We start from the raw sequence: 14,916 nt of genomic DNA, 5'->3' as shown, positions 1-14,916 counted from the left end.
ATGGATCAGTGTGAGGACAGAGAGGAGGGAGTCCTTCCCTCTAAAACCTCCCCGAGGGGAAAACCTGAGAGTCGGAGAGAAGAAGAGAGGTGAGATGATCACCTCTAACTGTCCATGACTCTTCTGCACATCAGAGTTCAGCCCTCACCTCACCAAACACCTTTATTACAGGTGTGGTCCTGGACCTGGATCTGGACCTGGACCTGGACCTGAATCTGAACCTGAATCTGAACCTGGACCTGAACCCAGCTGTGTGTCCTTGAAGAGTGACAGATCAAAGGGTGTAATTTTAGATTTTAAAGATACCCAACGTTCTCCTTCAGTGAGGTGAGTTTTACATAAATGCTTCTGAAAAACATGAGACTGAAATGTTTTTATCGTAACATGATTATTTTAGTTTTAGAAATATGTGTCTTGTTTATTTTCAGTTCAGTTTTATCTATAAAGCGTCTATTACAATACAAGTTGTGTCTAGGGTCTTTCCAGGGACCAGAACATGACCTCAAGTCACCAAACACCTTTATTACAGGAGACATTCTGGACCTGGTCCTGAGCCCGAGCCTGGACCTGAACCCAGCTGTGTGTCCTTGAAGAGTGACAGATCATTGTATTTCTTTTATGATTTTAAAGATACCCAATGTTCTCCCTCAGTGAAGTGAGTTTTATATAAATTAACTACAGAGCGGACCCAATAGCAGACTCAGAGAAATATCAACAGAAGGATTTATTGAGCCCACTATGTAAACATAGGGTGGGGGGGGGGGGGGGGGGGGGGGGGGGGGGGGCTGCAGGTCTGGATCATGTTGGTGTCCCCCTGCAGTATAGCCCTATAGCAGCATGTCTAGCAAATATCTTGCAAATATTGTGGAGCAAGGTCGTCTAGGACTTGATGCATGATTCCTTTCAGTTTTTCGCTCCTGCGTATCATCAGCATAGCAATGAACATTGATACCGTGGTTCTACTTCATACTTCCCAAGGGCTGCAAGTGTAAACTGAACAAGAATGTCCCTAGCACTGAACCCTGCGGGACACCATAGCAGACCCTAGCACTGAACCCTGCAGGACACCGTAGCAGAACTTAGAACTGAACCCTGCGGGACACCGTACCAGACCCTCGTCTGTTCTGAAGAAACATCATGAACATGAACAAACTGGAATCTGCCAGATAAGATAAAAGGTACTTTCTTGATCCCAGGATTGGGATATTATTGGGACGCAGGATCATAACATACAAGGAACAGACAGTGACGAGCTCAAAATAAAATGTAAAAAGTATAAAAGCGCTACCTAAAAATGTCTATATGTACACTCCTGATCAAAATTAAGACCAGTTAAGAATTAACACTCTGCTCTTCTGGATCTTAAGGAGGTTCTAAGTAGAACTTCAAAGTGCAAAACCTGCGCTGCCTGCTCGAGGGCAGTAGCATCTGTAAACAGCACCCGCTCAACGCAGTGAGCTGTCCAGGGCCCCACATCATATACATTAAATTAAAATTAATTATTGTACCAGGTTGTGGCATGAGAGAGGGAAGATTTCCTGTATCTGTCACGTTCTCAGTCGTCTCAGGAGGACCAGCGAACCTTTAACATGACAGGAAGTCCTCTGGTGGACTGTTCTCTTCCAAACATGACTCCATGGACTTTCAGACATGATGTGACCTAGTTCTTCATGATTCCTCCACAGAGTGGACCAGCAGATCTCAGAGTCCCCCAGTGGTCAATCTGTCCAGCAGCCTCAGACCCAGCTGGATTCCATCTTTCAGGTCTGTACATGAACAACAACTGCTTCTCCATCTGTTGTCCTGATGTTTGTCTCCATGCTGGTCTTTGTAGACCAGTGGACTGTCAGTCTGTGCATCATGGACCTGATGTTTGTCTCCATGATTTCAGTCTGGTTGGGTCATTCATATGATCTTCTGTTCCAGCTGCTGGAGGACGACATCGTCATGTTTGTGAAGGACGAGCTGAAGAAGATCCAGAAGGTTCTGAGTCCAGATTACCCAGAATCCTCAGAGACTCTGGAGGAGGATGAAGATGAAGAGCAGAAGAGCATCAGAGAGGCATTCATGAAAATCACAGTGAATTTCTTGAGGGGGAGGAAGCAGGAGAAGCTGGCTGACCTCCTGCTGAGCAGTAAGACGTTTCTCTGAACATCTGAGCTGCTGGATAAATGACACCAAATGTCTCAGTAGATGACCAACATTCACAGATCAGTAACATTAAAACCACTGGAACGTGGAGTAACTCAGCTTATCTTCTTGCACCAGTCTTCTGTGTTGTGCCCGCCCATATGCCCATCTGAACTCTGAATTTATAAATGATTATGTATTCATGATTGGGTGAACATTTTCAGAACAGTAAAGGCCGAAAGCTATAGTCAGTTTTATGAACCCTGCTGCCAACGTCTGGTCATCTCGGCCCGGCCCGAGATAGCAAGTTTATGACCCCAAGAGGGGGGGTCAAAACAGATCAAAGCCAGCAAGGAAAGTTTCTGCCAGGGAAACAGACTCCCTGGGGATTTACGACCCCCGCTGCATGGCAGATCAAAAGCAGGACAGCAAAACCCAGTAAACCAGGCCTCGGTTTGCTGCCCCCTCGGGTGCTGCCCCTTTGAACAGAAGAAAACTTTGAAACCATGGTCAACCCCCCAAGCCTAAAACCGGTTTAAATGTGCCTCCTAAAATGGCAACCGTTGCCTGAACTACAACCCCCAGCATGCCTTGCGGGGGGGGGTGGCGCCTACAAGCGCGCGCATCCAATCGCAATGAGGCACCGATGACGTCACTGCAGCGCGCGTAGGATCAAAACCCCTGCCGCTGCTTCTTTTTCGCTCTTCCGACCACCCTCTCATCCGAGCTGGATCGTTTGGCTCTGGGCCAAGATCCCATCTCCCTTTCTCCCCCCGGCTGGGGGGAGGTGTAAGGCCCCATCGGGCCGCTCCGTTGGACCTGCAGCCCGTTGAAGCCGCGGTGCACGGAGCCGCCCCCATCAGCTCTCGGTCTCAACTTTTCATCCAGAGTCCTGCTTCACGTGTCCCCGGTCCCTGGGAGCTGGAAAGGGGGGGGAAGCCGCTCCGAAGCTCGGCCCCGGCCCAGGGTGAGACCCGTTCCTCTTTCCTAACTTCTCTCTCTCTGCTCTTAAACTTCACCTGAAAGGACCTGTGGACAGCCTGCCCCGCGCAGAACCGAGACGCATCTCGCCGCCCGTCCCGGGGCCACGCGCTCAGGCCGACGGGCACCAGCACTCAGAAGAAGTAGACTGGCCCCGCGCGCCCCCGAGACGACGTGATAGCCTCCGGACCGGGGCTGGAGCGCCGGCTGCTTCAGCTGTACCCCCGTCCTCTCGTGATTCCAGAGTCAGGAGGAGGAGCGGGAGAGGCGGGAGGACTCTCTGGGATCGGACTCCGACCAAAGACCCGGCAGGAACCCCTGATCGGCACCCGGAGACCCGAGGAGGCGTGAGGTTTTGAGACCTGGGTGTATGAGTTTAACTGGGAGTGTTACAGAGCCAAATCTGTGTTCAGAGCTGAGATTACACCACCATCATTATAAGGACTGTTTTCATTAATTTGTAGGCACTACTTTCTGCTAGTCATTCATGTTTTAAAGCGCTGTTTTCTGCAGTTGATCACGGTTTAACACCGGGATCACCATCAGTTCTAATTGCACGTGGCCAGAGGGCGCGTCCATCTTTAAAAGACCACAGGAACCCCGTTGAACTGTAGATGTTCTGTATCTTCGTTATTATTGCTTGATTTCTTCTTTTTTTTCATTCCATGCATTTAACGTTTATGTTTCATTTTATTGATTGTTGTTTTTCTAGTTAATTAATTGTTTTATGGATACTTAAGCCATTTCTGCCATCAGGTTTATTTGGGTGTTGCGTTTATCATCTTTTGACACCCGTATGTAAATAAATTCTGATTGATTTCTTTATGAGTGGTTGTGTTATTTCATGCAAGATTTGGTCACAAATTGATTTGTTTAAGCAGAGCCTAGTGTTCGGATATCACGCCTTCACTGTTATTCTGTAGGATTTGCTGTTCTGCAGGATAATTCAAATCATAATGAGACTGATTTTCTGCTGTTAGTTATCGAATCCCACCGGAAGTAAGGCCCCGGCGGTGGTGCCCCTACGAGAATTATCATTTTTGATAATACAATTTGATAAATAGTCAACTTTATTAATTATTAATAATTCTTTAATAGAATTATCATTAGCCTTGATAACTGGACAGCCAAGCTACCTTGAGTTGCACAACATCTGTTAGGAACATCTCATTAATAGGGTCATTAATATCCCACTAAATAAAAGTTTTATTCCAAAGAGGTGAACCGTTTGGATTCAATGTTTAGTTCCAGAAAACACAAAACAAACACAACTTGTGTGTCTGAAGTGAATCGTAGAGGAAACACTGTTCTTGTTCCTCTGACTGATTGAGGGGTTTTTGGGAGCGAAAAGTTTCAATACTCTTCATTTAATCGCTGATCAGTGAATGTTGAAATGTTGATTCTTTAGAGGAAGTAGAACTTGTTGTGGGCTGGTTTTAATCACTAAGAGGTTTTCTTTATTTCATCTTTATTTAGATACCGTCGCTGCCATTTGTCAATCCAAACTCAAAGGTCACCTGCAGAAGAAGCACCAGCATGTGTCTGAGGGGATCACTAGAGCAGGAAAGACAACCCTTCTGGAGCAGATCTACACGGAGCTCTACATCACAGAGGGAGGGACCGGAGAGGTCAATGACGAACATGAAGTCAGACAGATTGAAGCAGCTTCCAGGAAACCAGACAGAGCAGAAACAGCCATTAGACGGAAAGACATCTTTAAACCCCCACCTGGAAGAGGAGGACCAATCAGAACGGTGATGACGAAGGGAGTGGCTGGCATCGGGAAAACAGTGTTAACACAGCGTTTCAGTCTGGACTGGGCTGAAGGCAGAACCAACCAGGACATCCAGTTCCTGCTTCCATTCACCTTCAGAGAGCTGAATGTGCTGAGAGAGGAGAAGTTCAGCTTGGTGGAACTAGTTCATGGATTCTTCTCTGAAACCAAAGGAATCTGCAGCTTTGAAGACTTCCAGGTCACGTTCATCTTTGACGGTCTGGATGAGAGTCGAATTCCTCTGGACTTCCACAACTCTACAATCGTCAGTGACCCCAGAAGGTCCACATCAGTGGACGTGCTGCTGACAAACCTCATCAGGGGGAACCTGCTTCCTTCTGCTCGTCTCTGGATCACCACACGACCCGCAGCAGCCAATCAGATCCCTCCTTACTGTGTTGACATGGTGACAGAAGTCAGAGGGTTCACTGACCCACAGAAGGAGGACTACTTCAGGAAGCGGTTCAGAGATGAGGAGCAGACCAGCAGGATCATCTCCCACATCAAGACATCACGGAGCCTCCAAATCATGTGCCACATCCCGATATTCTGCTGGATCACTGCTACGGTCCTGGAGAATGTCCTGGAGAACGTCCTGGAAACCAGAGAGGGAGGGGAGCTTCCCAAGACCCTGACTGAGATGTACATCCACTTCCTGGTGGTCCAGGCCAAACTGAAGAAGATCAAGTATGACGGAGGAGCTGAGACGGATCCACACTGGAGTCCAGAGAGCAGGAAGATGGTGGAGTCTCTGGGAAAACTGGCTTTTGAGCAGCTGCAGAAAGGAAACCTGATCTTCTATGAACCAGACCTGAGAGAGTGTGGCATCGATGTCAGAGAGGCTTCAGTGTACTCAGGAGTGTTCACCCAGATCTTTAGAGAGGAGAGCAGCCTGTACCAGGACCAGGTCTTCTGCTTCATTCACCTGAGTGTCCAGGAGTTTCTGGCTGCTCTTCATGTCCGTCAGACCTTCATCAGCTCTGGATTCAACCTGCTGGAAGATCAACTAACAGCTCACCGTTCTTCAACCGGTTTCTATCTGAGAGCTGTGGACAAGACCTTAGAGAGTCCAAACGGACATCTGGACTTGTTCCTGCGCTTCCTCCTGGGTCTTTCACTGGAGAGCAATCAGAACCTTCTACGAGGTCTTATGACATCAAACCAAAGAAGTTCACAAAACAATCAGGAAACTATCAAATATATCAAGAAGAAGATCAGTGAGGACCTGTCTGCAGAGAGAAGCATCAACCTGTTCCACTGTCTGAATGAACTGAACGATCGGTCTCTGGTGGAGGAGGTCCAACAGTCCCTGAGGTCTGGACGTCTCTCCACAGATGAACTGTCTCCTGCTCAGTGGTCTGCTCTGGTCTTCATCTTACTGTCATCAGGAGATCTGGAGGTGTTTGACCTGAAGAAGTTCTCAGCTTCAGAGGAGGCTCTACGGAGGCTGCTGCCGGTGGTCCAAGCCTCCAAGAAAGTTCTGTAAGTACCAACAGCCACTTGTTGGACCTCTGTTTTTTCCTCCAGATTTCATGTTTTCTTCACTTGTTTGGGGTCTTTTTTTAAGCACAACCTCACATGAGTGAGTTTACGCTGATTATTTCATTTCCAGAGACTTTAATGCAGTGCTTCTCAATCCTTGTCCTCGTGGGCCCCTGTCCTGCATGTTTTAGATGTTTCCCTGCACCAACACACCTGATTCTAATTAAAGGTCCTCATTAGCTCGTCACGAAGGTCTGCACAGCTCTGTTGATGACACAGGTACTTTTATCACGGTGTGCTGAAGCAGGGAAACATCTAAAACATGCAGGACAGGGGCCCACGAGGACCAGGATTGAGAAACACTGCTTTAATGACACATTGGACCTAAAAGACCAGCAGAACAGTTGGAGACACAACTACATTTTCTTCCATAACAGTGAACTAACTTGGTTGTTGTTCTTTTCTTTCTCTCTGCAGACTGAATCGCTGTAACCTCTCAGAGGACATCTGTCCAGGTCTGTCCTCAGTTCTCAGCTCTCAGTCCTCCAGTCTGACAGAACTGGACCTGAGCAACAACGACCTGCAGGATTCTGGACTGGAGAAGCTGTGTCCTGGACTGGAGAGTACACACTGTAAACTGGAGTCTCTCAGGTCAGGATTCATTCAAGTCTTTTCCTGCTGACTCCCTTGCAGCAGATAATTCACTTCAGTCCAGTTTTACTGGTAGAACCCACTTCACTAGAAAGTCCCCTCAACACTCCACACAGAAATCAAAGGTTTAAACCTCAGTGTGGTCTAATCAGTACTGTAACAGCCACTTTCCTATGTGGGGTTTCTTTGTAACTGTTTTTGTTTGTACTGTGGAGGGCGCTGTACGTCGCGGGGCTGGGTACTGCTTGTGCAGGAGCTAAGTTCAGACGGGGACCCGGTGTCGCGGGGTATAACGCGTCCCCCTGGTAAGGGTTACGACTGAAGACCACAACGGTGAATCCAGGCGGACGACAGCTGCAACCAGTTACAACGGTTAGATCGGCGGAAGTGGCACTGGGAGCTGGTGCCCCCATCAAATGGCGATCAGCTGATGCATTGCACGACTGACCGGCAGCACCTGCGACGGCACTGGAATTTGGGTTGTATTGGCTCGCCTTTCCCCCAGACAATCCAGCGCCGTGGAGAGAGAGAACCATGCTACATGGGCAACAGCTGGAACTCTGAACTACCTGCCCAGGCGCTTGCCAGAGCACCAACCATTTCTTAAAAGAAGAAATAGACCCCTCAAACTGGCTACATGGAATGTACGGACTACGTATGGCGGATGATCCGACTGTCCATCAGTCATGTTACAAATAGATGTAATGTTTTCTATAAACTCTCCTGACGTGGTACAGACACATTCACCGTCCTCAGAGTTTTCGTGGATGTGAAATCAACGATGAGCTGGTTTTTGCAGACTCTAGCAGCCAGTCGAGGAACTGCAGCGAGTCAGAGTTCCTCATGAGACCCGACCCAGAAGTGAGATGGTCGGTGCTTGGTCTCCACCTGGACAGCCAGCGGTTAAAGACGACATGCCATCAAACATGTCACCGGTCAGATTTGAGGTCCAGAGAAAACTCCGGATTCCCACATTGTTTTGGTAGAGTTACACAGCGGTACCACACTAACTTAGTGTTTTAGTGGCGAGGTGCGTACCCCGAGTTCACGGCGGTAAACATGTGGCTAAACTCAGAAATGGAGCGCTTATCAGTGATGCAGACAGGAGAGATGCACTACGACACACAGACCGCAACAGGAAGTGATGCAGAATGCCCCTGCAGCGTCATGGGGACGTGGTATCTGTCAGAAGCTGCATCAACGTGACCGTCAGTTTTTATCCTCTGGTCAAAAGCAGAACGTGAAGAATCATCCAGAGACGCTGGAGGAGGAACCAGGGGTTCTTCATAACCACATCCACACACCTTGGAGGTGGGAACATCCGTCTGTACAGCTGTGTGTCCGCACATCCGTCCGTCCAGGTGAACATTTCCTTTTTGGACCAGGATGAGCCGACGTCTTCCAATCCGGTTTTCGTGCTCACCACAGTACTGAGACTGCCCTTCTCAAGGTGTTCAATGACATCCACATAAATGTAGACTGTGGAAGAACCACAGTGCCGGTACTTTTGGACCTCAGCGCAGCATCTTCTACCGTTGTTATAGTATTTCACTAGAGCAACTGGAGAACTAGGTCGGACTTTCTGGCACAATACTTGCCTGGTTTGAGTCTCACTTAAAGGACAGGGACTACTTTGTGTCAAGTAACTTTACATAAGAATCAACAGAAATGAAATGTGAGGTTCCCCAAGGTTCTATCCTAGGACCCCTCCTATTTAACATCTACATGCTTCTGTTAGCTCAGATAATAATACACAACAAGATAAATTACCATAACTACGCAGCACAGTACATTACAATGTCACCAGGAGACAATGAGCCCATACGAGTGTTGAGTAGATGCAGAGAACAAATCAATAAGTGGATGTGGGATAATGTTCTTCAGGTGAACACAAACAAAACTGAAGTAGTGGTTTTTGGACTAGAAGAAGAGAGTTTAAGACTCAGCACACAGGTTCAGCTATTACAGCTACAAACCACTGATGAGACCTGAAATCTGTGTGTAGTCATGGACTCAGACCTGGACCTTCAGAGACATTAAAACATGTACAAAGTCGTCCTTCTATTACCTGAAGAACATCTCCAGGATCAAGGACTGATGTTTCAGCAGGACCTTGAAGAACTCATCCATGTTTATCTTCAGTGGACTTGATTACTGCAACGGCGTCTTCACAGGTTTTACTAGCTGTCAATCACACAGCTGATTCAGAACGCTGCTGGTTTTCACCAGAACTAAGAAAGTGGACCACATCAGTCCAGTTCTGTGATTTTTACACTGGCTCCCGGCACCTCAGAGAATAGACTCTAAAATACTTCTGGTAGTTTAAAAATCACTGAATGGTTAAGGACCAAAATACATCAGAGACTTGTTGCCATAGCAACCATCAAGACCTCTCAAGTGTTATGGTTCAGGTCTGCTCTGTGTAACCAGAACCAGAACCAAACATGGAGAAGTAGCATTCAGCTTCTATGCTCCACAGATCTGGAACAAACGTGCAGAAACTGAAACCCTCAGTTCCTTTGAATCAAGTTAAAACTCGTTAGTTTACAGCCTTTAATGGGTTATTGAAACTATTCTGAATTTAACTTTAAACAATGTTAATATTAGTTCTTAATTGTAACTCTAGTTTAAGTCTAACTTTTGTTTATTCTGCCAACTGCACTAAAAGTCATGATTTTAACTTTTTCCTCTTTACTTTTCATGTTTTTATCATGTAAAGCAGTTTGAATTATTTGTTGCTGAGAATGTGATTTATCACAAACTTTACTGAAGACCAGCAGAACAGTTGGAGACACAACTACATTTTCTTCCATAACAGTGAAATAACCTGGTTGTTGTTCTTTTCTTCCGTCTGCAGACTGAGTGGCTGTAACCTCTCAGGGAACATCTGTCCAGTTCTGTCCTCAGTTCTCAGCTCTCAGTCCTCCAGTCTGACAGAACTGGACCTGAGCAACAACGACCTGCAGGATTCTGGACTGGAGAAGCTGTGTCCTGGACTGGAGAGTCCACATTGTAAACTGGATTCTCTCAGGTCAGGATTCATTCAAGTCTTTTCCAGTTCTAGTGAACAAGCTGCTAAATATGTCTGCAGCAGGACACTTGTGCAGATAACATGCAGCAGACCTGTGTTGTGTGTCTGCAGGCTGTCAGGCTGTCTGATCTCAGAGGAAGGAAGTGCTTCTCTGGTCTCAGCTCTGACCTCCAACCCCTCCCACCTGAGAGAGCTGGACCTGAGCTACAACCATCCAGGGGACTCAGCAGGGAAGCTTCTGTCTGCTGGACTGGAGGATCCTCGCTGGAGGCTGGACACTCTCAGGTATGGACCAGACCCTGAGTCTCGCACTCAGAAGGCACGCCGATTTTTTCCAGTGGCCAGTACTGCAACAAAAAATCCCATGGGGCCCAGAAAGCTTTTTTCCCATAGACCGCAATAGTAAAAGAGAAGCCTCTAAAACTGTTCACAGGAACCTCCAGCTGTAATCACCGGCAATTACTAATCTTTGTATTCTATATCTTTAAGTCATGGACTTTATATCCGTCAAAAATGTTTTATAACGGCCAGAAAAGTCAAAGAAAAGTCTCTTTCTGGGCGTGACGTCACGGCCGTGTTGGTGCCATTGATGTTGCCCGGGGGCATGATAGGAGGCCCCAGATCATCATGGGAGGTGACTCAACTGCGCATGCTTTATGGGCCCCTTAATGCGGAAGTAAACCCGGAAGTCAGACATTTTTTCGGCTTATGCGCTGGGTGAGTAAATTGCATTGAAATGAATGGGCGGCCATTTTCGGTGTACCATCCAGTTAATATTATAGATCCATGGCATGGACACACTGCTGGGTGTGGGGGTTATATTGTGGTATTTATGGTGGCACAGGTGTGGGGGTTTTCCTCCACCTCAGGTGATTGCTCAGGGGTGTGGTGGGATGTTATTTAGGCGATACGGGAGTGCCCAACAGGTAATGGGGTGGGGGGGCTCTGACATTTCTGATTCCTCTGAAAGAGACTGAGCTGGTCTGACCCCCCTCCTCCTTTCAGGGTGGAACCTGCTGGACAACAATGGTTGAGACCAGGTCTGAGGAAGTGTAAGTGTTTTTATTCAACCATCTTCACTCGTTCATGAGTCCATCAGTGATCAATAACTGATCAATAATAACTGCAGCTGCTTGTTTGTTCACTCCATCAGATTCCTGTCAACTCACCATCGACACAAACACAGTCAACGACAACATCAAACTGTCTGATGAAAACAGGAAGATGACACATGTGAAGCAGGATCAGTCATATCCTGATCATCCAGACAGGTTTGATTACTGGGATCAGCTGCTGTGTAGAGAAGTTCTGACGGGTCGCTGTTACTGGGAGGTCCAGTGGAGCAGAGGTGTTTCTGTATCAGTGAGTTACAGAAAAATCAGCAGGAGAGGAAACTCTGGTGACTGTAGGTTTGGAAGAAACGATCATTCCTGGAGTCTGGACCGTTCTCTAGATGGTCAGTACCAAGTCTGGCACAATAACAGAGAAACACCCATCATCACCTCATCTCCATTTTCAGTCTCTGGCAGAGTAGCAGTGTACGTGGACGTTCCTGCTGGAACTCTGTCCTTCTATGAAGTTGTCTCTGACAGACTGATCCACCTCCACACCTTCAACACCACCTTCACTGAACCTCTCTGTACTGGATTTGGACTCTGGCCCTGGTCCTGGTCTGGTTCCTCGGTGTCTCTGTGCCCAGTTTAGTCTCAAGAGTCCTCCTGTCAGAGAAACTGTCTCTTTTGGATCCTGGGCTCACTGATTCTCTTTAGTTTTTTTGTTTATTGTGTTTTTATTTGATCTTTGTCACATTTAAACATTAAATCATTTACTGGATTGTTGATGTTTGATCATAAATTAGATTTTTATCTCATTTTATTCTTGATTCTGTCTCTAAATTCTTTCATGTTTGACTTCACGTTTAGATTCTTAAAGTCTTGTTTCTTCACTGAAAGAAAGTTTGAACTTCAAATCTAACCATTTCCATTTTACATTCAACATTTCCAGTTTGTACAAAATTTGATTGATTTATCTCATTGTTTTAATTTGATTCCTTCAGTTTTTAAAGTTGTTGATGTAAAAATGAAGTGAGAAGATGGAAATATTAATATAACATCCAACATGTAAAAACATCAGCAACTTGTCTAAAAGTATTCAAGTACTCTTGAAATAAACCAACATCAGCGTTAGAAACCAAGTGAAGATGAAGTGATGACTCCTCTTCCTCTCTGACCTTCAACTCCTGGGTGGAGGTCACATGTTCTCCTGGTGCTTGTGTGGGTTTCTCCAGGAACTCCAGCTTCCTCTTACAGCTTCATCTACAGTCCAGATCAAAGGATGGATGATGGAAACACTCAGTTCAGGAGGTGAAGGTCCGGGTGGAGCAACCCACACGCAGTTTTGAAAGTGTGCGTCCGCTATCTCTCTTTGAGGTCTTATGTGACGTGATGTTGTCCATCATTTTCCTTTTGGTCCACGTTAAGTGGGTTTGTCCTGACACACACACATACATAGACACTGATAAACACATGTCATTTGAAGTTTGTGTTTGTCTTTTGACACTTGTGTGAATAAATTCTGATTAATTTGAATGAGAGAAGTTTTTTGTGTTTTTTTATACATATTTGTCACGGCTGCTGGTTGCAAAGGTCTGTGCTCGGACTCCTTTCTTCACTGTTATTCTGTAACGCCACCCCTGGTAACCGGTTGGCACATATGGAATAACAGCTACTTTGAGACTGATTTTTCTGTTTAGTTATTATTTCCTGATAAAGTCAGGTGGTGCCTCGTTTTGATTGAATCATTTTGGAAATTCATTTTGATAAGTCATCTTCTTTATTAATTATTTATAACTACCATAAGACAATTATTAATAACTCTCTAATAACTGAACCAGAATTCCCTTTCTGGCACAACATAAATGATGCCCCGTGTAAGGATTGTAATATACCACCTTTGTGTCAAATCTGTGTAAAATAATCAAATATTAATTTTGATTAAAAGGATGGATGAGACCGTGTGGGTGGAGGGATGAGACTTTGTCTTGGTGGAGGGGATGAGACTCAGTCCACATCGAGGGATGAGACCTTGTCTGTGTTGGGCCACAGTCCTATGTGAACATAGGAAGCTTCAATTTCAATTTTAACGCCCAGCTCTGAGGCTTAAAGGAGCTGTATGTAAGAGCAATAATAAAACGAATCATAAAATGACCCCGATATGTCAACAGACATTTAAAAATGATGTTCATTTCAAATACTTATGTCACTGACAACAGCACTCAAGCCAGGATATTCCAGTTTAAAAAGAGGAGTTGCAGCCCTCAACTGATGTTTATGTTGTCATGTTTTGTTTTGGCCTGAAGCTCCACCCTCCACCTATCTCCCAATCACAAAGTCAGTATTGTTTCGGCATCCGGGTTGCCAGCTCGGCTCTAATTATGGCAGCCATGGCAGCCTACGTTCCTGCTGCATTCTGTAGCCTACCTGGCAACCTCTGGTCGGGGGGAGGAGGGGGAGGGTACACGCCGCTCAACAATATTTTGAAAGTGACTGCAGTACCAGTTTTGGCCATTTCTTACAGACGGCTCCTTTAACTCTGAGATCAGTGTAACCCTGGTGAAAAGAGTTGAGTGAATCTTGTTACCTGTGGACACGCCCACTACCCTTTGACTGGACACTCCAACTGGAAACGCCCTTTGGACCCTGGGCCAATGGATGCAGGCTCCACACTGCACCCATCCTCCATTCTCACTAAACATTTTCTTTCAAGCCTTGAAGGAAATCTGCAAACCACCTGGAGGTGAGCTGAGATCCACTTCAGCATTTCATTTGAAGTTTCAATGCTAATTCAGCTATTTCCACTAGTTCCCAAAGCTGAGGTGCTGAATCACTGAAGATTATTGGTGTGGTGTATGGTGCTTCATTCTGCATTGGTCAGGCTTTATTGAAAGCTTTGAATTTCTTTGAACTGATCTAACTGGATGGCGAGCCAACCCTGAACCTTGAATACCTGCAGAAAGGATTTGAGCCCTTGTTCAACGGCTCTATAAGCATCAAGCCTGCCTTGGACTTTCCTGACTTGGCTTGACTGACATTGACAGTGGTTAAGAACTGAAGTAAAAGTGCAGTACTCTAAATACTAGTATTTGAAATGACTAATCTAGTCACTGTTTGAAAGGCCTTTGTCTGTTTTTTTTCTGTTATATGTTGTGCTTTTTGTAATGTTTTAATCATTTTAACAATATACTGCAGTTAAATTCAAACCTTGGTCTCAGTATTTCATTGTCCTTCAATCAGCTCCTTGAGCCTTGCACTAGCCCACACTTGATAGTAGCCTGACTATATGTGCTACATCAGCCTTGATTTTAAGTCCACATTGTCTTTACGTTGACCGCATGGTCTTAAAATTAAGGAATGACTCCATTTTCCCCGAAGGGCAATAAAAGGGGTGGTATGAAAGTGCCGCGCGGACAGTGCATAGTTTTTCCTTGCCACTGTTTGGCTTAAGGTTTTTCTCCCACTAGGGAAGTTTTTACCTGCCAGTGTTTATGTTATGTTTATGTAATAATTGTTCTGTGTCTTTGGAAAGATCCTAGAGACAATTTGTATAGGCACTATATAAATAAAATCTTATTAATTGTATTGTCCACTAGAGGGCCAAAAAGTCAATTTTAATGCAGTCATTTATTTGTCCACTAGAGTGCAAATAAAATAATTTGAATGCAGTAATTTATATGTCCACTAGAGGGCAACTACGTAAATCTTGATGCAGTAACTTATATGTCCACTAAAGGGCAACTACCCATATTTTTTGGACTATAAGCCGCATCCGCTCTATTTTTAAAAAAATAATAAAAAAAGATATACAAGCC

At 45.7% G+C, this 14,916-nt stretch overlaps 1 protein-coding gene across 1 annotated transcript; it reads left to right on the top strand.

Annotated features, from left to right (window-relative positions):
- Window positions 1–12,602, top strand: LOC133447334 (NACHT, LRR and PYD domains-containing protein 3-like). Its single transcript, XM_061726006.1, has 10 exons — window positions 1–89; window positions 533–655; window positions 1,686–1,764; window positions 1,927–2,134; window positions 4,588–6,367; window positions 6,845–7,018; window positions 9,876–10,049; window positions 10,161–10,334; window positions 11,055–11,101; window positions 11,203–12,602. Exons 1-10 carry the CDS (start codon window positions 1–3, stop codon window positions 11,751–11,753), a joined length of 3,399 nt encoding a protein of 1,132 aa, XP_061581990.1. The 3' UTR covers window positions 11,754–12,602.
- The last annotated feature ends 2,314 nt before the right edge of the window (window positions 12,603–14,916 follow it).

This window comes from Cololabis saira, chromosome 7 (genome assembly GCF_033807715.1).
Source record: "Cololabis saira isolate AMF1-May2022 chromosome 7, fColSai1.1, whole genome shotgun sequence".
NCBI lineage: Eukaryota > Metazoa > Chordata > Actinopteri > Beloniformes > Belonidae > Cololabis > Cololabis saira.
This window is presented reverse-complemented; position numbering and strand designations above follow the sequence as displayed.